Below are 27,755 nucleotides of genomic sequence, written 5' to 3' on the forward strand. Positions count from 1 at the left end.
CACCCCCATGGGGTGTCCCAGAGGGGGTGGCACACAGGATGAGGGGGTTAGTACAGACACCACTTGCCTCCATGCTTGTGCCTCAGTTTCCCCATCCGTGCAAGGGGGAGTATCAGGCCCCATGGGAAAGGCACGATGGAGATCAGCAGGGTACCCGCACCCCATCTGCAAGAGGGTGGGGGGGCTGACTCAGTGCTAACGACCCCAATTAGACTCTCTCCCAATGCCTTCTCACCTTCTGGGCCAGGAATTCAGCCCAAAACACAGTTTGCAGCCCCCCAGTAACCACAAGCGTGGCACTCCCAGCTCGGGGGTCCCCAGTCCCATCCCTGGGGCTCAGCATCCCTCGGGGGCCGCGGGGCAGGGCTGTGCCTCGGCCCCTCCAGCCGCAGGGGATGATTGATGGCCGCGGAGCTGTCATCACTGCTGGCGTGCGTCCCCCCCGGTTTGGGGCAGAGGGTCCCAGGGAGCCGTCAACGCACCGGCGGGGGACCCGGCTTGTGCAAGCAGCCCCTGCGGAGCGAGGAAAGGCTGGAGGGACAGGGCTGCCTGTCAAAGCCTTCTGCGTGTGGCCCTCGCAGGCAAGAGCCTCCAGAGACCCTGCCCTGACCCCCCCAGCCCCATCCCTTGCACCCTGAATGGGGCACCCTGCTCCCTGCAGATGGGGACTGACCTGGCCCCAGGTCCCCCCCCGGCCCTGGCATCCCCCAGGAGCTCAGCCCTCCTGCCCCACACCTGGGGCAGACTAAAGCCGCCTTTGTGGCAGGCTCAGCTCCCCTCTCGGAGCCAATCTGAGACACAGCAGTCCGTCCCCCCCCCCGGCACGCTCCGAGGGGCACCGGACCCTCCACAAATACCTGCTGCCTCCAGACCAAGGCCAGGTCAATGAGTTATAATCATCTCCCTGCTGCTCAGTAATCCCCCTTTGTCTCCTATTCACAAGCAACACTTGTTACCCCGCGTGGGACGGCGGGGAGGGGAGCTGCTGCCAGCCCCCCCCAGCCCGAGGGGAAGGATGGTGCCAAGGCAGAGCCAGGGCAGCGGGCACAGGAATCCCCGGGGGAGGCAGGAGCAGCCCCCCACCAGGATGGAGGATGCTCCCACCCCCCTCCATCCCCAGCACAGAGAGCCGGGAGTGCAAAATATCCTTTATTGGGGAAGGACAACACGGAACCAGCAGCTTTCCAGGCTCTTCTGCACCTGGAAGGGAAGGAGAAAGGGTCTTACACGGGGGCATCCCAGGCTGACCCCGCTTTGGGGCTGGGTCCATCCCAGCCCCACTCAGCCCCAAGATGGGGAGCAGGCACAGGCCCCCCCCAGCCCTGGAGGGACCCTCGCACCCGGCTGCCCCATCCCGCTGCCCCGTACCTGGCCAGGCTTCACCGCAGCTCCCACTACTTCTTGGCTGCTGCCTTCCTCCCCCGGCCAACTCCTCGTCCCTGCGGGGCCATGACTGAGTACAGGGGGGACCCCTGAGCCTGGGGAGCCCCCAGCATGGGCACAGCTGGCCAGGACAGCCTGGCCCTGCGTTTCTCCCCCCATTTTTAAGTTCAGCAGCAGATTAACATCCCACATCAGCCCCTTTCCCTCCCCAGGAGCTGCCAGCCCTGGTCAATGAGCATTAACCCACCTGCCCGGCTGGGATGGGGTAAGTGGGAGACACAGAGGGATGCCCCGGCCAGCTCCTACCTTGCTGGGAAGGGGATCCTCAGCAGAGACATTGTTCCTGCTTGGAGAAAATGGGAGGGCTGGGATTAGGGGTGCGGGGTCCCAGCAACATGGGGGATCCCCTGCTCCACGGCAGGGCTGGTGGATACGTTTCCCTCCATCATACTCACAGCTCATCCTCCTTCTCCAGCCTCCTCTTCTAGGGGGGAGAGAGGAAGATGTAGGTGGCAGGGCCAGGCACGATGGGGACTCGCTATGGAGCCTGTGGCTCTTCCTCCCCCAGGGATGAAGATCACGGCTCACCCCCGTTACAGAGAGGAGTTCGGGGCTGGGTGGGAGTGCGGAGCAGCCCCTCCCTGGGATCAGAGGGTGGGAAAGCTCCCAGGAGAGGGGGCTGCATCCGCGGCGGCACAGGGACCCCCCCCCACCGCATGCCCAGCCGAGGGGTGCTTACCTTGGCAGCACTGCCCTTCCTGGCAGATTGGCCCTTGGGGGGCTTCTCGGGGGACTCCTCTGCCGGCTCGTCTTCCTCAGCATCCTCCTCTTCCTCTTCTTCCTCCTCATCCCAGGACAGGTTGGGCATCACTGTGGGAGAGGTGGGTTGAGCCCCTGCTCCCATGGGGGGGTGACAGGGTGGGTACCCCAGTACTCACTGGAGACATGCTGCCCGCTGATGTAGACGGGGCCAGAGCCGGCTTTCAGGTGGAAGGTGACCGGCGGTATCAGCTCCACTCCCATCAGGGTGGTCTGGAAGAGAAGAGGGTGGCAGCACCCACCACCAGCAGCCCCCTCCTCGGGGCAGCCCCCACCCTGGGCACTCACCATGGGCAGCACAGAGGGTTTCAGCGTGGCAAGGGGCACCGGGACGCCAGCGTCTTTCTCAGCCGGCATGATCTCCACCACATGGAACTCATCCCGTGCCATCTCCCCCAGGCAGATCTTTAGGGAGCAAGAAGAACATTCCCCCCCTCCGCCATGACATCCAGGCACCCCTCACCTGGGACCCCCAGGGGTTTGGGGACCACGTACCGTCCGCAGGGCCAGCTGCTGCTCGCACTGCCACTCCTCTGGCACCTGGAAGGTGTAGGAGTCCCGCTCGCTGCTCAGCTCGCACCCTAGGACAGGCGGGTATCAAAGCAAGGCTGCTCCAGATTTGGGGAGGGGGGAGGCAGCCCCCAGCCCCACAGGAACACTGCTGGGGCGGGGGGAGGAACCCAGTGCTTACCCCAGATCACAGACACGGGCTTCTCAGATTTGCTGTCAATGTCAACGCTGTCCGTAAGGGACATGGCTCTGGGATTCCTTGGCCTGGGAGGGGGCACACAGGGCTACTTTACAGGGTGTCCCCCAGGAGGGCTTTCCCCATGCCCCCCCAGGGTGCAGGACCCCCCCCCCAGCTACAGCCAGAGGCTCCCCAACACCTCACCCCCAGGAACAGCACAGCCAGTTTCTAACACCGCAGCAGACCACTCACCCCCAGACAAATTAATCACAGCCCAAGAGCAGCCCCCAAACACACCAGCAGCACCCCCTGCCCAGGGGGCTTATAGGGGCACAGGGGTCCTTACACCCCACCCACCCAATCAGCACCCAACCCCCTTCCCTCTTAATTAGCAACAGCCCTTCAGGGGCAATTAGAGCCCCCAGGTGTGTGCAAGCCCCTGCCCAGAGCCCTGTCCTGCGCCACGAGCAGAGGAGCCCCCCAATCCCACCACCCCAAAAGCTGCAGCAGGAGAAACATCACCCTCGTACCCTGTGGGACCCCCGCGACCCCCAGCCTGCAGTGGGGGGGCGGTGAGGGGGCTGGGGGGGCGCTGTCCCCCCCTCTGCGATCGGGCTGCTGCGGGCACAGGATTGGGACCCCCCCACGCACCCCGAGGGGGCTGCAGGGCCCGTCCCGGTGCTGCCACCTGCCCTGCCAGGGTGCTGGGGGGGTCAGCAAGAGCAGGGACCCAGCGCCGGGGTCCTGCCGTGGGCCACCGTGTCCTGCCGTGGGCCACCGTGGTGTGCCACGGGCCACTGTGTCCTGTCATGGGCCACCGTGTCCTGCTGTGTGCCACCATGGTGTGCCACGAGTGGTGTGCCACCTTGCCCTGCTGTGGGCCACCGTGGTGTGCCACGGGCCACCGTGTCCTGCCGTGGGCCACCTCGCACTGACACTCGGGCCGTGGACCGCCGTGCCCTGCCATCCCTTGTCACTTGGCCGTGCTGTGGGTCCCCACGCCGTGCCCCGGGCCACCTCCGCCGCACAGCCCCGCGTGTCCCCGTCCCCCGCGTGTCCCCGTACCCCCCGTGGGCGCAGGCGCGCGTGGGCGGGGCCGCGGCGCCGCTTCCGGCAGCGATGGCGATGGCGGCGGCGGGGCTGGTGGGGCCGGGGGGGCCGGGGGGGGCGGCGGCTGCGTTGGCGGGGCCGGGGGGGTTCGCGGGGTCGGGGTCCCCCCGCCGGTCCCTCAGCAGCTTCTCCCCGCGCAGGGACCCGGCGAGGCCGCCGCGGCCGCTCACGCCCTGTCGCTGCCGGCCGAGGCCTTCGGCAACGATGTGAGTACGGGGAGGGGGGGGTCCCTGTCCCGGGGGGGGATGCTCTGGTCCTGGGAGGGGGGTCCCTGTCCCGGGGGGGGATGCTCTGGTCCTGGGAGGGGGGTCCCAGCCCCGTGGGGGGTGTGATCCCAGCCCAGGGGGGTTCCTTACACTGGAGGGGGGGTGTCACAGCCCCGGGAGAAGGGTCCCAGTCCTGGGGCATCCCCAGCACCAAGGGGGGGTCGGTCCGCAGAGGGGGACACACAGCACCAGGGGGTCCCGCGCGGATGGGGTGCTTTGGGGTCTGCAGGTCCGTAGCATCACCCGTGAACCCCCACAGCGACTGTGCTGGGGAGGGGGGGTGTGTGTGTGTGTTTGGCCACAGCCCCCCCACCATCACCCGCAAGCCATCCCCGCTTTCCCCCCCATTCCCCTTGTCCCCACACCCTCTCCGAGGGGGGGGGGAAGAGGACCCCCCCCGGGGGGCACAGCCCTGCCTGACCCCCTCCTGCCTCCGCAGCCCCGCGTGGAGCTGGCCTGGGCCATGAAGGCACACCAGCACGCCCAGGTCTACTTCAACGTAAGTCCTGGGGGGGGTCAGGGTGCAGGTGAAGGGCTCACGGGGGGGGGGGGGGTGGTGTCACGGTTAATTCTTTAGTCTTCCTGTGTAGCTCATCTCCTCCGTGGACCCCAAGTTTCTGAACCTCACCAAAGTCGACGACCAGATCTACAGTGAGTTCAGGAAAACCTTCAGGGATCTTAAAATTGATGTGCTGGATCCAGAAGAGCTGAAATCAGAGTCTGCCAAGGAGGTGGGTGGGGAGCAGGGGGGGACACCCCAATTTCCCCCCCCCACCCCAGGCTCTAGGGCTGCTGATACTTCTCTCCCCAGAAGTGGCGCCCATTCTGCCTGCGGTTCGAGGGGGTGGTGGAGGACTTCAACTACGGCACCCTGCTCCGCCTGGACTGCCGCAAGGACTACACCGAGGAGAACACCATCTTCGGTGAGCGAGGGCCAGCACGGCCGTCCCGCTAGAAAAGGGGTGCACGAGGTTACGGGAAAGCTGAACCCACAGATCTGCTCTTTTATTTTTTCCCCCCCTCTCCCCTCTTTTAGCCACCAGAATCCAGTTTTTTGCCATCGAAATCGCTCGGAACAGAGAGGGCTGCAACAGCGTCGTCTACAGCAGTGCCAGGGAGCCGGCAGCCACTGCGGCAGAGGAAACGGCGTCGGGGTGAGGATGAGACAAGTTCACCCTGTGCCAAGGCTGTACCTGCCTTCCCTGCGCCTCCAGTTCAGGCTATTTGCAGACTGTAAATAAATGTTTAAAAAAAAAAAAATATTAAAAAAATCTCCTTGAAAAAGTTGTTCCCTAGAACAGAAACCGTAAGGAAGCATTGCTGAATCCTCTTCAGTTTTGGCTAGACCTTTGCCTGCGTCACTCGAGGCCTCTGTGACAGAGTACGATGTACCCACACCACTCAAATACGCTTTTTTTAACGTGGTTCATTTGGAAAACTCCCCCCCCACACCCCCCCCCCCACCCCCAGGCAGGGGCGAGCTCGGGGCGCAGGCGATGCCCAGGCAGACACGGCTCAGTAGAAACCATTGAAGTTTTATTTGCAGTCACAAATGCTTACACTGTATGCAGCAAACACCCTTACAAGTCAACCAGCAATCTGCTCACGCGAAAAAGGACCCAACACACAATCGCCAGAGGAAAGAAAACAAAAAAAAAAAAAAGAAAAAAAAGAAAAAAATTAAGAGTAGGTGGTGTCTGGGAAGAGAAACTGAAGCCCTAAGGACTGAGTGTCTGTGGGTAGAGCTGAGCAAGAGGATGCACACGACTAGCAGCAACAATAGTGGAAAAAGTACAAGGCAAACAGGTTCCCTCCCCCATCAGCTTTCCTCTGTAAGTCAATTTTATATCCAAAACATTTATTATGGTGACTTAGGAAAAAAGAAACAGAATCATTTTAAAGGGGTGTTAAATACTTCATGCTAGGCAAACCTTGTTATTAAGAACCCTGGGAGGCAGCGGGTTGGCTGCAGCAGCCCTGCGCTGCCGGCTCGGTTCCCAGCACGGGGGGGACGCGCTGCTGCGAGTGCCGGAGAGCACGGCAAGCTCGCCCGCAGCATCCCACGCGTGCTTCCTGCTCGACTGAGATGGGGGGAAAAAGAAAAGGAGAAGGCAGAGTGAGGAGAGGCAGGGGTGGGAGGGAGGGAAGGGCCCTGCGAGAAGCGGGTTGACGGGGACAGCGCCTACTGCTACACCGGGGGACGGGAGAGACACCCACGAGCAAGCACGAATGAAAGATCACGCGGCATGGCTTAGAGTTCCTAATAACAAGGGCAAGACGGTAACAGGAAGTTGTGATTTCAAGGGGCTTAATAAGAAAAAATATACATTTGGAATTTTACAATGCCTTTTTTTTTGTTGTTGATTTTTTTTTTTTTTTTTTTTTTGCTTCTCTCTACACTTGTCACTAAATATATCTCTGCACTTTCACACACCCACCCCTCGCCCAGTAAAGCTTCAGGCCTGCAGGACACGCTTTCCTCACTCGCATACACAACCCTCACGCCAGCACCGGTGCACCAGGACTCTGTAAAAATTTCAATCACACTTTTTTTTTCTTTTTTTTTTTTTTAAACTGAGTCAATATAAACCTTGTTCAAAATGTTATGAAAAAATGTACATGTTTATACAAGGCAGGCTGCAGCAGAGCGCTGGCGTTCCACGCAGACATTCGGGTAGGGAGACGCTGGATTCTTGCACCTGGATTCTTGCCCTTCCACCCCCTCCCACGGAAACAGAAGCACCCTGCCCTGGTGAGCTCAACAACCCCTCCTGTTCCCTCCTCCCTCGGGACGTGGAGTACGGCCCAAAGCGAGCGCCGCAATCCAGCCCTGGGGAAGAGCAGGGATTAGAAACGCCCTCTTTTCTTTCCATCGGAAACGGTAACCCCTCTGGGCCAGGCCAAAGAGATGCTGCTCTGTACAGGTGGAGTTGGGAGACGTCAGCTCATCATGTCATTGCTGTTCACGCCGTAGGTGGAGTTCTTCATGGAGTCGTTCACCTCTCGCCTGAACGCCGACAGGTTTTGTGTAAACCTAAAAGGCAGAGCAGCGCGTTAGAGCAGGAGGTCGCCCGTTCCTCCCGTGTTTTGCTCTCCGTGAGGCTGCTGCGAGGAGCACAGGCTCTCCAGGTCAGCGCGCCTGGGAACGGGCTCAGCCCCGCGAAGGGTCTCCAGCCCACACTGACCTGTCCCTGTTCTTGGTTAGGAGGTTGCGTTCGATGCCTTCCATGAGGTTCTCAAAGCAGAGGTGCATTGCCTGCTGTTTCTCCGGAGGCTGGCTGTTCACTATACTGTTCCTCAAGTCAGAGAAATACTGAGGGAGAGAAGAGAAGGACAGGTTAACTCTCAAAGGAATAGCCACCTTGGCTTTGGGACAGGGCATGCCTGACAGGCGCTCAGGAAGAGGGAGGAAATGCGTTACAGCTCTTCAGGCCACTTCTAGTGGCCTCATAAATGGAAGTTAACAGGCTCCTAAGGGCCGGGCACACACAGTCTCTCCTGTCCCAACTTCCCAGCCACCTGCTCCAACACCGTTCTGCATCGTTCAAGCCCAGACAGCTCCTCCAGCTGCGGTGTTTACCTTTTCATTGAGCAGTATCAAGCCGAGCAGAGGCCGAGACATGGACCACTGGTTCCTGCAGTCCTCAAAGATGATGATGTTCAGCACTGTTGACAGCATCTGGAAGAGGGAAAGCAAGGTTTACAACCAGCCCTTCCCTCCCAGCTCTCTCCTCACCACCATGCAGGCCCAGGCCCAATGATTCACTTTTCATGGTGGAGGCTCAAGGCTACAGAGCTCTCAGCATCACGGGACAAGAGGAGGGCCCGCAGCCCCCACGAACCAGTGCAGAACTTCCCTGAAGGCTCACGGAGGAGGCATGCTGAAAGCTGTTAGAATATTTATTCCTGACACACTCCACCCTGCCCCAAGGCAGCTGGGGAAAAGATTGTCTGATCCGCACTTAAACGAGGTAATAGCGAGTGCTTCAAGGCAGAGAGCACGTGCTGGGGTGCGCTGGGGAGCTTCCTCCAGTCCACGCCAGGGGCGTCTGCCTTCCCCTGCCACAGCCTCCTCAGACTAAAGCCCGTATCTAACCTGGCTGGTTCAGAAGATGCCGTTTCTCTCTTTATCCTCAGAAAGCACAGCTTCTAGCCCCAAAAAAGCCTGCTTTTTCTTTCATCTATCAGCAAGGGTAGAACGATATTCCCTGCTTTCACGTGGGAGTCATGCTGACACTTTGACAAGTCCCAGCGAGCAAGGCTGGATAACACTGTTGGAGATGCACTGAGCATTGCCGTTCAAAGCCGCAGGGCCAGGCGAGAGGCACGTAAAAGTGTTTTGCTGTGAAGTACGGATATCCAGATCCCAGCACAGGGCCCTCCTGAGCACCAAAACCTCTGTGAGCAGAATCATCTGTCATTAAGTGACGCAGGTACGTAAACCACATGGTACGTGTAGGTATATTCTGAGCTAAGCCTGATCTAAGCAAGGAAAATGTCTTGGCTCGCTATCGATCCTCTGCACTGCACAGGCTCCTGGCCCAGAGAGAAGAGAAATCCCAGCAAGCTCCATGCCTAGCAGAGGCGTTGTGGATGGAAGCAGGAGACAGATGTGCTACCAGCACGTAAACAACTATTCTCAAATTCACCCTGCTCAGGCTGTTCTGAAAGCAGGTGTGAACGCTGCCAAGGCAGCATGTGCTCCAAAAAAGACAAAAAGCTCATTTTTGGCTACTTCCTTCCATATCTGAAATGCAAAAATGGTGCTCCTTGCACAGGGAGAACCATGGCCCTGAAGCATGGCTTTGAACCAGACCTACCATATGATGAAGGTGTAGGAGAGATGCAGTATTAGCAAATCATCCCTTTTCCTCCGGAAAAGCCTGGGGCTCTAGAGCAGGGAGCACGCAGCCCCCGTATTACATCACACTAAGAGAATTCAGAGCTCATCGGGGAGTTTACTGTGCCATGCCACAACAAGGCCCTACGCCCTCGGTCTTTACCTGCTGAATCATCTCCGGGTGCTGCTGCATAATGTGCAGGAACCGGTCGCTCTCCTGGGTCAGAGGTGTGGTCCTCTTCTTGGTGCTGCGAGACAGCTGCTTGAAGAGATAGGTGACAATGTGGTCCAAACAGGAGCAGCAGCCTGTGCAAACCATGGTGTCTGCAAGAACAGGAAAGGGGGAGATATTGGGGTACTGCCAGCATTTCCCTTGCTTGGATGCACCTGGGCAGGCTCCCAGGGAAACACCACCACGTATCTGGGTCCTTTTAGGCACTCTGCAAGCCAGATCCACCTAACCCTAACCACGTAGTAACTTCCTCACTGACATATTCATTATCTCTAATGTTCCAAGCTTTAACAGAGGTGAAACTCCTCCACCCACTCACAAGGTGTATCTTAATTTATCTGTTAGCCTGAAATACCATGCATTCAAAGCAACCAAAAATCTTTCCCCACTTCCAAATCAAAGCCCTAAGAGCACAACAGAGAACAGAAGTAGTTACCTAGTGCAGTGAGGCCTTCTGAAATGGAAGAGAGAATATACATGATTACATGAGGCTCCAGACTAGCTATAAAGTTCATGTGGTCCTGGGTAAGAACTTCCAGCAAGGAATAGTATGACTGGCTGAGCTTGGGATAATCCTGCAGAGAAAGGAAGAAAAGATGACTTTTAAGGCCTCATGGCTAGCCGGTAACCATCAGTCAAGGCTTTCTGCTAGACCCAACCCATTCATTAATCATCTGAAAAACTGCTTACTGAATCTCCTGGAAAGAGAACAAACAAACCTCTCTCACAGCACAACTTATGGGCCAACGTATTTTCCCCCCCTTCTCCCCCACCAAGAGCCTTCCAAACAGGCTCCAGCACCAGCAGCCCAGCAGGTTCCCAACGCTGTTGTATCAAAACATCTTTCCCCACTGCTTCACTCTTTTCTAAACGGGAGTGTTAGCTGACTAATGCCGGTGCTGGAGATGCAGAGATAGGAACGGCTCTCCACGTGGCCACGCAGAGTGCCAGATCACATAAAAATCAATGGGCGCAGTGCTGGGCTCAGCAGCCTGCGCTGCTGTCAGTGCCACAGACCCCTCAGCAGTCCCCAGACTGGGGGGGACTCCGCTGGAAGTCCTGCAAAGTGTCCCACTCTCAAGAGTCACATTTGAGCTGCATGTCTCAACAGCAATGGTCTGGCCACCAGTATATTAAATCAAGAATGTGCTGAATGCAGTCACAGAGATGGTAACAACTTCTTTCAGATCCTGCTACGGCAATAAGACAGGTAAGACTTGGGAGGAATACATGCTGTCCTTTCTCCTCGATATTTTGCTGAGTAGGACTGTGCCGATAGGGTCTCAAAGCTCTGCCGCAAAATGGATTTCTGTATACGAGGTCTGGATAGGAGCGAGACTTCGCAGGTGGATGTCTTCAGCAAGCAGGTTGCACTCTAACTGCTGGTGCACCGAGATCTCTGCCCACAGGCAAATCCTTCACTCACAGGAAGTGTTTTTCAGGTAGAGGAGCCATTAGTTTGGCAAATGCTCTGCTGAGACTCGGAGCGTACCCCAGCAGGTCCTTGGGCAGAGGGGTTACAGCTGCTGCACATCCCAGGAGCTGTAATTTTGTGCTGGCCTGTGCCGATACCTGGGGTTCCGGGAAGTGGCACAGGCTCACTCGTCTCTGTGTATTCCTTTACTGTAAAATCTTCCAACCCTGAGTTCCCTAGCCATGTGTTTACACTGCTAATCACAGGTGTTGGCTTACCAGAAGGTCACTGTGAGGGATGGAAAGCAGAAGCTTGATAAAAGTTTGCAAGGCATTGTCCAGTGCATCATCCCCGTAGAGACGGAAGACCCCAAAGTTGACGTAGCTCCCACTCAGTGCGGCCTTGAGCATAGAGAAGCAGATGGAAATCCCCTTGAGCTTCAAAGCATAGACTTGATCCTTTGGGACCTCCCCAAGCGTTAGGATACGATTTCCTGCATGAACACAGAAGCGGAATCAGTATTTCAGCAGCCACATCCAGACCCTTTCTCCCTCAAGGTGCAGGAAAAACAAAAGTAGAGCCATAAGGAGTGACTGAGAAGTCAGCCACAAGCACCAGAGACTTATTCCCCACGCAAAGGTTAGGGAACGCATTACAAGTTAAAATTGTGGCTCTACTGGAAGCCATAGGAAAATCCAACAGCACGTAATTTTGCTGTGGAAACAGGACAGCATAAGGACAGGATTGCTCTCCGCCTGCTGCACAGGTTTGCCTGTGTCACCTTGCACACCCACAAGGGGCTCAGCTGGGCTTCTGCTCCTTGCTGTCATTTTCTTCCTCATTTGCATGGCAAACACCCTGGCCCTTCTGCTTGCCTGCCTACCCAGCACTTCCAGCAGAATCTCATCATATCTAAGCATGCATTCAGCAAGCGATTTGGCACGGTTTCCCAGCCCGGGCTCGCTCTCTGAGCTGGCAAGTGCCCCAGCCCTCACTCCCCAAGCAAGCGGAGGAGTCAAGGGCAGACCGAGGCTGCCTGGATCCCACCTGCCGGATACTCACCATACGTAGTTATCATTTTACTTGTTTCTCGGAAGAGCAGGATGCCGTTTGGTGAGGACACGTCAAACTGCAGCCGTTGGGATCTAATGGGAAAGACAGGGAATAAATTTGAGTTCAAACATACCTGGGAGTGAAAACACAGCTGGTACTCCAGCACCTCCATGTGCCGCTGTCTACTGGGGCACCCTTCTCCCAGGGCTGCTCCCCAGAGTTCAACAAAACACCCTGGTCTGGCAGAAAATACTGCTGTTCGTTACCAAAGCCAGGCAGGACACAGCCACTTAGGGAGAGACGAGCTCTACTGTTGCAGAAGAAAGGGCCTATATTTCACAGACGTTAGGAATATTACAAGACCGAGGCTGGAAATCCTGTCTTGGCAATAGTCACTAGGCTGCTGTACACAAACACAGCGAACATCTTGGAAGCAGCATTGTAGGGCAGGCTGACTAGCTCCTATTCATAACACGACCAAGAATTCAGAGCTTGGCATTTTTTTTTCCCCCCCTACAGTGAACAGATCTTACAATTGAAGCGCAGCGAGTTGTCCGGTTCACCTCTGAAATAAATGAGTGGACGTATTCCAGTAAGGATTGTCCTATTGCAAAGATGCCACTCGAATGTGGCAAACAGTCTGACAGTACGGGGAGTCAACTCTCCAACGACTGAACCTTGTGTCCCTTCCACTCTGCTGTGACAACGGTCCCTTCCTATAGGGTTATGTTCGGCTGGCCCTAGGCCAGAGCAACGTCTTGGCAACCTTCCACTGCCGGATTAGACAGCTTCTGAATTATCTGACTAGCGTCAGAGGTACCCCTCTGCTGGCAAAAAGAGCTGATGCTCTAAAGCAAAAGTGGTCATCTGGCTGCCAGATAGAACAACGCTCATTTTAAACGCAGGTTTTAAAAATTAACATGAGTTGCCTGCCTCCATCTTAAAGTGCTGTCCTTAGAAGCAGATGCTGAACAAATTCAGTGTTTATTGATTGCGTCTCTTGGTCTGAGTCACGACACGACTCATATCTGGACTGTGAGATTTTCTTCCCTGCTGAAACAATGCCAGTTTTCCCCCTGCCCTCTTGGCAGCATTTATAGCATCAATAGACCAAAGTAGAGAAAACACAACTAGGCATCAAATCCCCTCCCAAAGGCTGAAGCAGCAGACACAAATCCCTGCCGGCTTTCAGATGCTCATACCTATTATGTACCAACTCTGCCATCAGTTTGAGGACCGGTGTAGTGCAGGCTGGGTCATGGTACCAGAGTTCAATTGCCCGCTGCAGGATTGGCATGTAGGATGGGTAGCTGCAAGGTGAAAGCTAAGGAACTTTGTTGTTTTGCACAAAGAGAAAAGGTCACAGCCTCTACCGAAAAGGCCTAGTTTGTGTACGGCACCCAAATCTTGCAAAGGAGCTTACTTAATTAGGTTAAATGGACATGCTGCTTGCTGAGGTCTGCTTTATCACAGAAAAATAACAGTGACTAAAAAAAAAATCTTAAGTCTGTAGAAGGAGTTGCATACACACTTCTTGTACTAGGACAAACCAGAAAATAAAGGTTTTGAATGAAAGTGAAGACAGATGCAAAGATCTGTCACTGCAGACAGCTGACCTTCACCAGCCAAAGAGAACTCTGGAACCCAGATACCATGCTCTTTGAGCAGCTATGCTCTCACCAAGAGGACAAAGATACCAACTGCTGTTGGCTTTAGTGAGCAAGAGGAAAGCTTTTGTTGCTGCTGAGATGCAAGCATCCCATTAAAGGCCTTTGTGCTTTACAGGTCAAATCCTTTGGGTCCAATCGGAAAAACCCCAACAATTCAGCTTTGAGCAGATTTCTAGGTTGACTTGGTTGCAGACAGAGCAAGTCAAATCTATTTTAGGGCTTAAGGACAGGACACCGAGTACTATAAAAGTGAAGAGAAACCCCCGTCAGGATTTAGCAGGGAAAACAGGGCATTCGGATGCAGTCAGCCAGAGTTCTCCCCTCTGACAGACAGGATGACTCAAGTTTTAGGGCAACCGAAGGATACATCCACTCAAACAGCATCATGAAGCTGGTCTTGGCATTGAAGGCAAAGGCTATTCCCCTCAAGTCTCTCACCAAACCAACTAAAGTTCTCTATATTGCAAAAGAAAACATATGTTAAAACACAGCACACGTACGGATCTCTCCCTCCCTGGTTCCACCAGCCCAGAGCCACTTCCCTTCCTGCCACCCCAGCAGCTATACAGCCTTTCTGTGCTGGATGCCAGTCCCAGGTTAGACAGTTCCTCCTCTTCTGGAACTCTTTAATTAGAGCCACTGCAGTGACAGTACTGGAGTACTTCACTCCTGGCAGAAGGAAAGCTAGCAGATGAGGCTCACTGCTTCAATTATGAACTACACCTAGACCCCAAGGGATACAAGGCACACCACTGCTTCTCTTATACTGAGAGAAAAGCACCTATCGCTCCAGCATCTACTTGTCTCGTTCAGAGGGCAGAATAGTTCTCACTCAGCAGGAGATACTTGTTCTCTGAACTGAAAATGTCAAAGCCCCTAAGGCAAAGAGTAGGAGAGCATGGATAACAGGGAAGGTCCCACCCAACTTACTTTTGCCTCTTGTTCATTGAAAGTATTTGTGCTGAACATCTGTGCCACTGTCTCAAAGGCAGCTGTGAGGGGAAGCATGAATTGCTCATACTGATCCTCATCTTCCCCTGAAAGAACAAAAAAAAAAAAAAAGAGAAATGAGGAGGAAATAGATTACACATCCCTGTGCCCTGCAGTACTGCCTGCGCTAGATATTCAGACGTTGCTCACCCACGGAGCTAGAGACCCCAGGTTTCCAGACAGGTGATCTATGACTGCTGATGTCTTAGAACCAACCCTGCCACCTCAGGAAAACATGTGGAAGATTATGAACGAAAAATTTAGCCCCAGCCTTGGTGGTGTGCACCCCTGGACTACCTGTACCCAGCAACATGGCATCAAACCCACTCTTGAGCTTCTTTCTGCTCCTTTTTCTTATTCCATTTGGCTTCTTCCATTCCAGCATCCTTTCCTGCAGGAGCTTATGGCTCCCTAAACAGCAGGACCTAGCCTACTGCAGAGCCCAGCATCCAAACCACAAAGTCACCATTTTGCTCTGGTTCCCAGGAAAAGACCCAAGTACCTAAATCCACCATGAGAAGACGCCCAAGTGCAGTGTAGAACGTAGTCCGACATCTCATGTCAGTCAGGTTGGACTGATTGTTAATGCCCAGGAAGGAAAAGTGCTCACTCTGCAAATGGAAGAGAAGAGATGGGTTAGAGGGGAACCACAACCTTGAATGGGCTCCTGCATCAAGGGCTGAGGATTCCTTTGTTCAAATGTCTAATTCTCAGCCCGTGCAAGGATGGGAAGCAGAGCTATGTGGTTATCTTGCTAACCACTTCACGTCTGCCAGCCATCTCTGAGAACAAGCCACCAGAGGGCAACAGGCACCGCGCCTGCACGCCCCGGAGCAGCTCTATCTACTGGCAAAGACACCAGCGCTGTCATCTTTCATCTTGGAATTCCCCAGGAGCAGATGAACAAGGAAGTCTTGTTTTGCCTCCAGAGCAGAAGCTGTCCCCCTTAACTCATGGGGGCCCTTCAGGCATTAAGGTTGCTGAAAAAACAGCCCTCTGCCAACGGATGCGCAGTTCCTCTGCTCACGTTCTTCGTGGAAACAGTAGCCCCAGACCATGCAGGCTGAATGCAGCTTCTGGGCCAAACACAGAAGGTGGGACTGCCCACAAAACATGCCCTAGCTCCAGGAACACAGCGCCTCGTTCAACCGGGCAACGCAAACCTTCTGGACACGGTGCTGGGAGTCCTATCGCTACAGCACTGGAGCATCAAATGACCACAAGCTCCCAGAGGCAAGTCAGAAATCTGATACTTTGCTGCTGGCTTTTAAGTTGCTCATTCCAACATTTTTGATTTCAAGTCAGCATCCCAGATCTGCATGGGGAGCACCATTCCGGTAGTGACCAAGGAACGAGGCTGCTATCCTGACCACTGCAAGTGACGGCACTTCCTCCAAATCAGCACTTTTAGAATGACAGCTGGGGCACTGAAATGCTGTTAGATTTTGCATTAAATTGCATAAACAGTGCTCACTGCTGTCTGCCTGCGTGTGCAGCAGCATCGGCCCTCTCCTGCATTTCACTCTGGAGATGGCTGTCTTTCAGTGGAGAGTAAAGAGACCCCCACATTAACCACATAATTAATTACAGCCCCTCAAAATTGAAGGGTGGCTTTGAACAAAGAGAGATGGAACACAGGTCACGTTTTCTAGAGGCTCATCTAGTATGATGGAAGCATCTGGGAGACAGGTAAACTTCAAAAGTGTGTCCGGGGTGTTAAAATTAGGGGATTATCTCAGCCGCACAAAGGCAGATGGAGGAGTTTGCTGGGAGACGAAAAGCAGAAGGTGAAAGGACTTACCGTGTGATTGTTCAGCATGAACTGTACGGCGCTGAGTTTCACCAGCTTTCTAACACTACTGTATGTAAAGGGGGTGTTAAGGAAGCAGCAGGCTCAGCAGAAAACTTCTTGCAGTGCTGGCAAAGCACTTTCCAGGGCAAAACTGGAAGGGGACTTAGATCAATATTAGTCAGTATGTTCTAGCCTCTCTTCCATTTGTTTCAAGAGCAACCAAGTTGCGTACATCTCTACTAGAGAGACCTGCAGCGACCGGTTTTACTTACTCTGCCAGAAAGAACAAGCAGAAGACCAAAAGACAGACTGTTGATTGTAAACAAATTAACTGTGGACAGTAAGCTACAAAGCAATTATGATCCAAAATAATAAAAAACCCAATCCTACAATATTATAGACAACTACTGCAATTCAACAGCTAGGTAAGACGTTGACCAAATGCTCGCACTCTTCTCACTACCCCAAAGATGAAGCGGTTCAGGAATCTGTTACACGCAGAGTGCTCCTGTTCCAGCCGAGCATCTGGATCACTCTTCCCCCATCCTGAGGTTTAAGTGTCCTGCGCACCCAACAGCTCTTCTGAAAAGGATATCCAATGGAGAGGTCATTGAGCAGCTGCAGCGTCTTGGAGGTGATAGGCTCGCATCGACCCCAGTACTTCAAGTTGGTGATGCTACGGAAGAGGACAACAAGGACGGATCAGAGGGGTTTGCTCGGCTTCCCCTTTGCTGTGTGGTGGATTCTTCCAGTTCAAAAGTCACCCAACATCATCAGCTCCACCCTCCACCGAAACCACAGACATCACAAGCCACAAAATATTGGTATAAAATTACTGTACTTACATTTGGTTGACTAGAAAATTATCCTTCAGATAATCTTCACTACTTGGGTCCCAAGCTACACTGGCCCATACCCAGGCCCTTGGAATTCTGTGGCACTCCAGGGCTGGTTTCTGCAGCAAGGGTAAGAGAATTCTGCGGCAGTGACTACATGCAGACGTATGCAATTCTGCACCTGCACCATCCACTGTCAGCTGCAGAATTCTAGTAGCCCTTGCTTCTTCCAGGAGAGCCATTTCACCCCTTGGGGACGATGCGCAGCCAGGGCGCGCGAGGGTAGGCAAGGCCCCATGCAAGTAAAGACGGGGCTGATGCTAAAGAAGTTGATGGGGAGCTAGCGGCTGCACGGCACCAGGCGCACGGCACTGGGCATCAGCATTGGAGCTACTGAATTGGCTCAAAATGCTAATGGAGGCTGCCAAAGACACGACAAAAAGCCAGTCAACAGGTTCGGTCCAGAGGACAGCTGCCAAGGAACAGGCTGAATAGGGTGCTTATCAGAGTGGGAGGATTTTAAGAAAAAGACTTGTGCTACTCTGGTATTGAACAACAGGATTTGGAAAGAAAACCTTTGAAGGAGCAGTTCCCTCCCCATAGAGCTTTCGTGGCTGGTGATTGCCAATAGTCAAGTGATAGGGCGTGAGTGCTCGAGGCTGTCCCCTCTCTGACTTTGGTTCTACTAAGCAGGCACTGGAAAGAGAATCCATTATCCTGGTGTACGGCTTATTTTTGTGTCTCCATATCCCAGGCTAGAATCCACGGTGGATAAATCAATCCTGGATATTGTGCGTGACTTAAGCTCTGATAAAAGCTGTAATTCTCTCAAGTAGCCAGATGTTACTAGACTGAACAACACTCCCTCATATTCCAGTTTTCCTGGTCACACCTTCAAATAAACCCTGGAATCTCTGATGCCTGCAAGCAAGAACACTTACATTTTTCCTATGAAGACGCTCAGGACCATGGTCTCATCATTCAACCCCAGGACCTCTGAGAGACGGCGGTACAGCTGGAGGAGAAAAAATAACACCAATTTAAAAGCTGTCAACAAAACAAGTGATGATCAAGAAGTATTTGGTTTTCACTTGCTCTCCCTTTGTGGCACACATGCTTCGGAGGGTGCATGCTCTGGGCTTTCCCAGATCAGTCAAACAATGCACAGAGATGCTTGTGATCTGATCCAGACCAATACTTGCCATAATCACTGCTACCACTTTCCTATCGCTAGTCATAGCGGGTTCAAGTACTGCACACAGAAGCTGCGCACTTGCTTTTCCTAGGGAAAGGGGATGTAACAACTGTGCTCCTCCACCTGCACATACACACGGTATCTTAGTGAATTTGTCTGGAACTCTAAGCCCTGTGTCACACCACTGCTCCGACGTCTCTGAGGTGGGGAAGGAAGGTCATAAGGTTACTGGAAAGGAAGAGAACCTAATTCTGGAGTAATGATGTTCCCATTCTTTACATGTTTTTTTTTAATTAAAAAAAGGTATTTTGCATGTCTAAAGATGCACCAAGGCATTCAAAGTCCAGTACATCTACAACTGCCTTGTGATGAAGAGAATGGATGTTTATCTTCACTTTAGAGCTGAGGAAGCAAGGCACAGATGCTAATGAAGCTCAGGTTCCTCATGGGTGTATGAGGTGGTGCGACCCACACTTTCACAGGTATTTAGGCTTAAGGGACTCATTTGAAGTCACAGCAGAAACCTGGTGGATAACAAAACTGAACACAGGTCTCGAGTTCTAGGCTACTGTCAGTCACTGGCTCCTTCCTGATGCGCACAGAACGTGGTATTTCAAAAACGGCTCAGGGTTTGCAATGTTAATACTGGGCATGTATCTAGAAAACACCAGTCAAGTGTCTTAAATAATGTCAGCTATCAAGAAAAGAAAATAAGTAATGCCACTTGCTTTCATGTAAAAAGGGAAGCTTTTACTAGACTTGGCATGATCATATAGCCAAGGGGACTGATTACCTTGGAAGACTTCTGCACCTGATCTCCAATATAGATCTTGCGGAACTGCTCAAAGAAGCTCAGCATGGCAAGCTCCAGCTTCTCATTCCCAGCCTGTGCCAGACGAGAGTCCGTCAGGTTCATCAACTGCAGCACCCTGGGAAGAAGTGAGGGAAAAAACAGACTTTGCTGCTGGACACTGGGAGAAGTGAGGGATTTCTGGCACATGGTGTTGTTTCCAGGCTGCATGCAACAGTATTTTTTACTTTCTGTGGGTATTTTGGGCTAAGAGCTGACAAAACCGATAACAAAACACTGACTAGGGCACATTCCTCTTCTGTGCAAGGTCATTATAAGGCTTTTATGTCCCTTCTAACAGGGCTGCAAGGCTTTGGTTTCAGTTTGCTGCAGAAATGAGTTTCGGGTGCTTTAGCACACTTACTCAGTGTCATGTTCTCAAACCCACCTGAGAAGCCACTACCTGCTCCTCCCCCAGAGCCAGACTAACATCACTCCACTTCAGTTTGGCTTTTGTTGTGAGCCCTGCAGAAACAATGCTGTGACCTGTGCAAGGCTCGATGAGCAGACCTGGCTGGTAAGGAAGGGGTGGAGGGATTTTAGGGCAACACACATGCACACCAGGGAGGCAAAAGCAATGATTTTTTTTTCAGCAAGTGCCACAAAACACAGAGTGGGAAAGATGATAAAACGCAAATAGGATTTCTGTGAACATCTACCATATATGCTAGCACTAAAGGTAGCTGAAATATATAGGGGGTCTCACCATTTCCTCTTCAGTAACTCATCAGCTACAGGGGAAGCCAGTGCGTGATGTTATCTACCGGCTCACCAACAGGCCAGCTTCCATACATTCCCAGTTTAGCTCCTTTACTACCCTAGTTTCCAAGCAGAGCAATTAGGCTCTGGACCACAAAGTGTTCAGCGTGACTCAAGGTTGTTCATGAGCAGTAAGCTGCATGTATGTTCTCACATCCATCAAATAAAGCTTGCACTGGAGAGGATTTACAATCCCGAAAATCCAGCACGTGTTAGAAGACAGTATAAAGTTTTGACAGTTATAGAAGAACTACAATATTCACAGGGTATTTTAAGGACAAAAGCCACTTTGGATTATTAACTAGGAAAAAGACTTTTCCCCCCACCCCAGCAAAGAACCATCATGCATTTAGTTCTACTCCAATGCATGCATTTAAGCCCAGTATAATTCCCCTCTTACATGCTCTTCCCCTCTCATTCTCTTTCTCATAACCCAGATTTCCCAATTTAGCCAAGCCACAGAAGCTTGCTGACTGGCTCTAGCCAATCTCTTCTTTCAGGACGGCCAATTCCACGCTGTTCTTTTCAGTGAAAAGAGGGGAAGAACATGGTGGCAGCTTCATGATAGCAATTCTTTTGTTGACTTCAATAGCGGTGCAGCTACAAAACAGTCAGCATCCCTACCGACAAACCAACTCGCCATCCATCGCATCCTGCTCATCCGTGCTGGCGAACGAGACCCTACCACCAATCACTGCCCCGATAATATAGACGAGCCACGTCAGGCGCCCTGAAACCAACAGAGGACATCAGAACCAAGCACGTCACATGTTACACGGAGGAAGCGGAGGAGATTTGCATTTCATATTGGCAAAGACAGGATTCACAAGGAGTACCTTTCTGCTTTAGTGCCCATCTATACCAAAATTACTCAATCTTCCACTTGGTGGAGAACGGGCACGACTTTACTAGAAAAAAACCAAGAATGCCAGGAAGATTTTCATTACTTAAAGCTGTTCCGCTGCAGAAAGCCACTTCCTTGTAAAACTATATCCTATGTATTTAAACATGTGCAGATGCCAGCAGGCAGCGTTTATTCTTTCAAAGTACCTGTGGCTGGTGGAGAAGTCAACATCATACAGAGTTTTGCCCAGACAAAAAGGAAGATTTTAAAAAAAGTATACTGTGTTAGATCAGACAATACTGTTTCAGAAGGAAGAGGATCAGTTTCCATACTTGTGCTGCTGTGCCCAGCTCCTCCATGGAAGGGGAAGCCAGCTACATTATTAGGGAGGGGGCATAAGGCAGAACTTCCAAAGGCACCACTTCTTTATAGCCAGTGTTAAGCAATTCCTACCCCAACCAGCCATGCAAATACCAAACCTCCACGCTGATCCCACCCGATGCTGTGGGCAGACAGCCTCCTTCAGACCCCGCTCCCAGTTACTCATTACCAACAACCAGCTGGAGATTTCTGCCACACAGCCAGCGGGGAGGTTCGAATGAGCACTCTGCATCCTGCCTCAGACAAAAGAGGGATGAGGCAGGCACAGCACGGACCACCTGTGGGTGGGGGAACATCCTCATAACTTGTCTCTGAAAGACTAGGCAAGGAGATGCGCTAAATTTCCCCCCAAAAAAGGAATGGAGTCCGTTGTAGGATAGCGATCTCTTCAGCCAGCGCTGCTGTGTGTGTTGGGAGTACATGTCCGCAGCCAAAAATATTCTACACCATACGGGCACCTCCCCAAGGGAACTTTTGTGAGACCTGCCTCCCCATTTACGGATTACACCAGGAATGCAGGCTTCTGAAATGGTACTTTTGAGAACGGGCAACCTACTGCAAGCTCACAGGCCACAGTCCTCCAAACATGCTCACCTTCTTGTACAGCAACGTCCATGGGGCTGGCGGTGGCACTCTGCAGCAGCTCCTGGTAGGACTGGGCTGACTGGTCGAAGAGCTGCACAAGCAGAGCGCAGGTCTTCTCATACTCGCACCGGCCGATGGTGGATAGCTGATCCAGCTGCTGTTGCACGAGGCCAGTATCATCCAGCGGATCCTCCAAACCATCCCTAAGCAGCAAGAAAACAGATTAGAGAAGAACTCAAAATGCAGAGATAACTTAAACCGTAACATAACCTTATTGCTATCAGGTAGAGGATGTTTTCCTAGGCACAATTCCAATGACTAAAGTCTCTGCCTCTACTATTTGTCACGATGGAGAGCTACACAGACTGACATAATCATCTGATCATTACTGCAGCCATAAATCAGAGGACCAGTAGCTGTTCAGGTGGAAGGGCCATTAGGCCCTGCGATGAGTAAGCTCTTCTCACGTCTTTAATGTTTATCCAGGTCTTTGAACAGAATGCGCAGTGCCAAGAACAAGGTCTCTGGCTGTCTTTGTATAACAAAGCTTTGCATCTTTCGCAATGTTTTAGTTGCCTTGTCCTCTAAACACACTAACCTCAACAATAGGTTTATTGCAAACTCCAGAACTAGCCAAACCTGCTGTTCCTCCCTTGCATTGCTAGATACCTAAAAAGGGATAAGCCGATCAGTCTTCCTCAAACGAGGCATTATTTTTCTATACTTGAACATTTGTTTTCATCAAACACACAAAAGGTAGAATTCATCCCACACAAATTCAGGCACTACAACAGAGTCCTGTAAGCTGCCCCTACACTTGAAGGAAGGAAAAAAAATTTTTAGGTATAATTTGTGCCATCCTACAGTAGAGATCCAAAAATTAAGTGAATCACACTTCGCATACTTATTCCTCTCTGCTACAATGGCAATTCAGAGTGTAAACAGTATGCTGCAGATACCCATAACATATCGGAGACCGCTCAGATCCATCTCACCCATTTGAGATTGAGCAAGGTCTAAAAAAAATCCAGCTTAAAGAAAAAACCCCAAACAAATCTTTTTTTATGAGACAGAATATACAATTTAGGTAAGCCTCTCTTAGAAATCCTTTGGTGACTCGCAAGCTTCCTGCAGTTATGCCCATTTTTAAAAGAAAACTCAGAAGAGAGACACACTAGAGCTTTTGCGTTAGGCTGGCGCTGACAAGCAGAGGTGCCGCCATCTCTCTGCTTTCCTTACCTCAATATGATGTGCACAGATTCCAGCCTGGACGTGATGTAAGCTTTTGTGACTTCTGGCGTGTACGTTTCAAGCATGTGAGGCTCTGTGGCTTTAACATAGGGCACAGATGCAGCCAGGCGCTGCCACAAGCTTAGGAGATAGTGAACGCTGTTCGGCGCGAACTCCCAGTGCTATCAGGAGCCAAGAGAAAGAAAAGGAAAAGAAACCAGTGAGTTATGGCCTTGATTATTTTACCCATATTTTGACTCACGTAGCACTAGACATGGTAACATCTAAAAGCTTTAATGATCTGGTTGCCAATTTTAACAAGGAATTTCAGTTCACACCTGAATTCAGTGGGAATTACTAGCATTCAGTAAAGACTGAAAGATAATCCCGAGCTCCTAGGCTGTGTAGCTGAGCCAAAACCTTTGGTCCCAAACTACTGTGCCCAGCTCATACTGTAGTGTGCTGCAGACATCTCCCCAAACAGAAGGTACAGTTTAAAGCTGCTTTCCAGATAAATATTAAAATTTAACAAATAAAGGCATTATGTAAGCTATACATTTTTTTTAAACCATATTCTGTGCAGGGGTGTAGTTACAAGCTGTATACCAGTGGAAAACTCAGTGGGAATATGGCATGATATTCGTATTACTAGCAATCCCTGCAACTGCATTTTAATAGTGAAGTGATACATAATTCTAAAAATAAGCCTTATTTAACACATTTGGGTTTTTTTTTCCCCTGCTAGGACATGGAAAGACTCTGGAGGCATAGCAACCCTGCCTTCCTTCCCCCACCATCCTGCTCCCGTTCCATTCAGTAGGAATTCACAGAATAATCAATGCTACACTGCAGGATTCTGTCACAGAGTCTGCAGGCTTGGGTTTTTTTTTTTTTTTGGTAAAAATAACGTATGGCAAATTAAGGAGCAAAGAATAGACAAGAGGGTTATAATTTTGTTTCAAGAGAAGACAAGGGGCATAAAAACCCATCGAGGGTAAGTAAAACTATTTTTTACCTGCAGGCTGGTCACGGTGAAGTTGGCAATGAGTCGAATGACCTCGGGGTAGTTCTCCACCTTCACCAGCTCTCCCAGCTGGTAATTACTTTTCAATCGGGCCAGCAATCGGCAGAACTCATGGTAGTTATTTGGGTCTGACAAGCTCTGAGAGGAGAAAAAGAGGACAGGAACTGAGAAGCAGCACTACTTCGCAAGATGTGGCAGTTACAAGAGGCACAGATTTCCGGTGGAAAGGTAGGAAAAGGAAGGGAGCAGCAAGATGTTGCACCCTTCTCCCCAGTGCCACAAGTGGGACACCTACATTAGAAAGTATTTTTGGTGAAGAAACTTGATGCAGAGGAAGCAGAGAGACAAGTCCACCGACTGCACCTGAAATACTCACCTGTGGGTTTTCCAGTATTCGTTTAACTCCATCAACGAGATGAGATAAAAACTTTGCTCTTTCCGCATTGTTGAAGAGGGATCTGCGTACAGAGGCTATCTGCACTAAGCAGGATAAAACCTAAACGGGGCAGAGAGAATAAATAGAAAGGGAGGGATTAGAACAATAAAATGAACCACGTTTCCTTTTCATGGCACAAATCATTTAAGTCTGATCCTCCTTTGCATGCTACACAACAGCTCCTTCATCTTTGCAATTCTGTGTAGTCCATGTAAAAGTGTAGAAACAAATCACAGCAGAGATAAAAACCACTTCACCCAACGGAACATCTCCATCCTGACAGTCAAAGGTGTGTTCCAAATTCTGCTCCCCAAAATGCTGAGATTTCTTCCGATGGAGACCACAGATCACATAAGACTGAAAATACCCCAGGACTGGCAGGGAAAGCTGGTAAACTTAACAGAGACTTGGAAAAGGATCACAGTTCTCAACCCAAACCTCTGAAATTTAAATCAAGAGTGAATTCCCAAGGTGCAGCTGCGGTAGTAACAGGCTGGTGAACAGGATTGTGAAGAGCAGCGGCAGTGAGTTACGACTAGCAAAGCCCCATTCCCTCCGACCAGCGTAAGGACTACCTGCTCTACTGCTAAGCCTCTCATTCCTGCTGGCTTTTACATTTACTGATCAAAGAGGCAGGACAATTAAAGGCGTAATTGCTTCAGATTTCTATTCAGTAACAGAAAAAAAAAAGTGTCTCACTTAAAATCTCTCATGAATATTTGAGGCTCTGAATTCAGAATTAGCAAGTAAGCCTTCAACATAATGAACAGTGCTGAGAGTCTCAGCGGAAAAAATACTTCTGAAGGACCCTTCCCTCCCCAGCCAAAGGGCATGTTTTCATTGTAGCATTAATTATGAAAAATATTTATCGGATAGATAAATGCCTGGCAGGCATTTTTTTTTTCAATAAGTAGTAATCCAACTTTTAGTTCAGTTGTACTATTGGCTATTTCATCCAACTGGGACATGGCCTAGTTTTAAAGTGTGGAAGGAGGAAATTACATTCCTCAGTCGTGCTCCCAGACTTGCTACCTACTTGCAGTATGGTTTTAGGATCAACTTAGCAGTACAGTAGAAATCACGTAAGCTACATCCCTCAAAAAGGGCTAGCGAGCCGGCAGACTCCAAACTACGCAAGGACAAAGAGGCAGGTTGGATTTCCAGCAAACGAGCTGCTCTTAGGTCAAATCTAAAACTTGCAGATGCATCAAAACTATGAGCAGGAGCACGGGACCAGCCTCCCCATTGTCGCTGTAGCGCGAGGCAGTGCCGTCAAAGCAAAGGCAGCTGTTTGAAGTCAGCCTATGGCATTTTAACCAACATTAAGTCTCCCAGATGAATCCTACAAACACTTTCTGGTAGTGGAATCCGTAAGGAAAATAAACACTGAACTTACCAGAGGAGAAAATGAAGGAGGGATGGAATGATAAAGATCAAAAAACAACTGAAGGGTTGAAGAATCCAAGAATGCTGAAACAGAACGGAGTGGTTTACTGAGAACACCTCCATTTACTGCTTTCCATAGGTCTAATGCTTATCAACAATGGCATGTGTACTTGTCACATGAATTGCCACACTATAAGAAAATTTCCAAATGATTTTACATATTTCCTTGAAATAAAGTAAACCCACTGGTACTTGGTACTAAGACAAAATTACAAGAAAATATTTGAAGGACACAACCTGTGAAACTGCCTGCAAAACAACAGGCAAGAACAGCAAGGAGGTTGAGAACAGGTGCCAAGTTATTTGTTATTTACATTTAAAAAACCCAAACGGTTTACTGTTTCTTGAATTGGCAGGTGTAAGACCAGAAGGGTAGAGGAGTGTTTTTATAGCTCAAGATAGCCAACCCAAACTGAACTGCCTTTGTAATCACACTAAGGAAAGGCTGGATTTTACATCTGGCATTGCATGCAAAAGTTTATTTGTTAAGTATGGAGAGGGCTTTAGCAAGTCACCCATGCTTCCAGCTGGTATGCTGTAATTAGCCCTCTTCCTCCAGGAAGATTACCTGATCTCCAACTGGTTGGGATCTGCACAGTGCAAAGATCATCTGAGGACTCGTCTGTTGATGTGCCAATGAAATCAAAGTTCAGACAATTATGCGTGAGCTTAAGAAGCTGCATGAGCAGACCGTGCTGGCTTTCATCATTTAGATTCAGGTTCTTCCCAGAAGCCTATAAAATACATCATATTTAAAAAAAAAAAAAAAAAGAAGAAAAAAATCAAGGTGGCAGCTGAGTTTGAGGCAGTAATTCAACTTTAAAGAGGATGTGGCAATCATAAGGATCATGTGCCACAAGCACCAACCCCAGCTATCACATACTTTTACAGACAGCATGTGTATTTACATGCTTAGTCTTTACACAAGATGGGTAAACAGACAGCGCTTTCTTTTGCACTCGGCTTGTACGGCACAGGAGAAAAGCAGCCAGGATTGCCAGCTTGCAATTATACTGTAAGATTCAGGAGATAAGGAAGTTCTTATTAAGGTTAAACACAAGAATACATTTTCTGCCTGACAAGCACTTAGCAGCAGGGAATCTTGTTGCTCCACCTAACCCTCATATGGAAATGAGCGCATCCATTTTTCTGGTACAGATGATCTGTATAAGCCCCGCTCCGGTTACAGTGCTCTGCTTCAGGCAGGGAAAACACGGATACTCTCAAGTAACACAAAGAACTCGACGGACACGAAACGCTAGGTCACCTCACTGCAGTTTAAATGTAGCACGCAGATCTGTACTCCAGTGACAGGCCAGTCCGTCTATCCTTTGTATCACTGCTCTGCTCTAAAAGCAAAAGTAACTTCTTCCAGCTTAAATCTATTGCAGATAACACATTGCACTGAGCCGAAGTGCCAAGACCAGTGCCAGTGCTCACTGGAATGTCTTCCTCACTCTCTCCACTGTATCTATCACAACGACTTACTCTTCTGGGGCGGCCTAAATGCACCCTGTTGTACGGACATGGATAGTTTCTCACAGCCCAATCCTCCCCACTCAAAAGGATCACCTTGGAAACTTCTGCTTTATATATAGAAGCTTGAGAAAACTACTATTAGACAAAAAAAAATTAAAAAGACATAACTTGGGTAGTAGGTGCTTAATCACAGGAAAACAAGGATGTTGCACGAGACAACAGAAAACATTTCAACCTTTCTTAAAGCACAGCACCCCAAGAAACAAAAGTAAGATGATTAAGAGTGAGGGTGGAAAACTAGAGGCTACTACGTCTTTCTGGTCGTTAAGTCTTCGTGGTCACGCAGCAACAGTAGAGTGGGCAATGGCTCAGCCTGAGCTGCACGTACAGGACAACAGTACGAGCACAGTCCTGGGAACACCAGGTTAGCAAG

The 27,755-nt window shown here is 50.8% G+C and overlaps 3 protein-coding genes across 3 annotated transcripts in view; 1 reads left to right on the forward strand and 2 right to left on the reverse strand.

Annotated features, from left to right (window-relative positions):
- Positions 1-1,147: 1,147 nt before the first annotated feature.
- NPM2 (nucleophosmin/nucleoplasmin 2) lies at positions 1,148-3,887 on the reverse strand. The gene is made up of 10 exons (XM_054804626.1): positions 3,421-3,887; positions 2,894-2,976; positions 2,698-2,783; positions 2,491-2,607; positions 2,322-2,415; positions 2,123-2,253; positions 1,839-1,867; positions 1,690-1,726; positions 1,369-1,439; positions 1,148-1,200 (listed from the first exon to the last, which is right to left on the reverse strand). The coding sequence occupies exons 1-9, from the start codon at positions 3,855-3,857 to the stop codon at positions 1,395-1,397; spliced, it is 1,059 nt and encodes a 352-aa protein (XP_054660601.1). The 5' UTR covers positions 3,858-3,887; the 3' UTR covers positions 1,148-1,200; positions 1,369-1,394.
- A 76-nt stretch (positions 3,888-3,963) lies between these two features.
- On the forward strand, positions 3,964-5,528 carry PBDC1 (polysaccharide biosynthesis domain containing 1). Its single transcript, XM_054804410.1, has 6 exons — positions 3,964-4,033; positions 4,141-4,206; positions 4,706-4,765; positions 4,857-4,997; positions 5,078-5,189; positions 5,303-5,528. Exons 1-6 carry the CDS (start codon positions 4,010-4,012, stop codon positions 5,422-5,424), a joined length of 525 nt encoding a protein of 174 aa, XP_054660385.1. The 5' UTR covers positions 3,964-4,009; the 3' UTR covers positions 5,425-5,528.
- Positions 5,529-5,762: 234 nt separating this feature from the next.
- XPO7 (exportin 7) overlaps positions 5,763-27,755 on the reverse strand; it is a 47,934-nt gene continuing 25,941 nt past the window's right edge. The window contains exons 7-28 of the mRNA XM_054804409.1: positions 26,412-26,577; positions 25,794-25,867; positions 24,338-24,457; positions 23,953-24,099; positions 22,947-23,119; positions 21,717-21,910; positions 20,522-20,627; positions 19,082-19,217; positions 18,035-18,108; positions 16,862-16,933; positions 16,267-16,339; positions 14,968-15,076; positions 14,406-14,512; positions 13,843-13,931; positions 13,008-13,115; positions 11,815-11,897; positions 11,031-11,245; positions 9,775-9,913; positions 9,270-9,430; positions 7,847-7,945; positions 7,452-7,579; positions 5,763-7,300 (exon numbers count right to left, since the gene is read on the reverse strand). Coding sequence (XP_054660384.1) covers positions 7,207-7,300; positions 7,452-7,579; positions 7,847-7,945; positions 9,270-9,430; positions 9,775-9,913; positions 11,031-11,245; positions 11,815-11,897; positions 13,008-13,115; positions 13,843-13,931; positions 14,406-14,512; positions 14,968-15,076; positions 16,267-16,339; positions 16,862-16,933; positions 18,035-18,108; positions 19,082-19,217; positions 20,522-20,627; positions 21,717-21,910; positions 22,947-23,119; positions 23,953-24,099; positions 24,338-24,457; positions 25,794-25,867; positions 26,412-26,577 — 2,667 coding nt within the window. The 3' untranslated portion in view covers positions 5,763-7,206. The remainder of the gene's footprint in view (positions 7,301-7,451; positions 7,580-7,846; positions 7,946-9,269; positions 9,431-9,774; positions 9,914-11,030; positions 11,246-11,814; positions 11,898-13,007; positions 13,116-13,842; positions 13,932-14,405; positions 14,513-14,967; positions 15,077-16,266; positions 16,340-16,861; positions 16,934-18,034; positions 18,109-19,081; positions 19,218-20,521; positions 20,628-21,716; positions 21,911-22,946; positions 23,120-23,952; positions 24,100-24,337; positions 24,458-25,793; positions 25,868-26,411; positions 26,578-27,755) is intronic.

This window comes from Grus americana, chromosome 26 (assembly GCF_028858705.1).
Source record: "Grus americana isolate bGruAme1 chromosome 26, bGruAme1.mat, whole genome shotgun sequence".
Classification (NCBI taxonomy): domain Eukaryota; kingdom Metazoa; phylum Chordata; class Aves; order Gruiformes; family Gruidae; genus Grus; species Grus americana.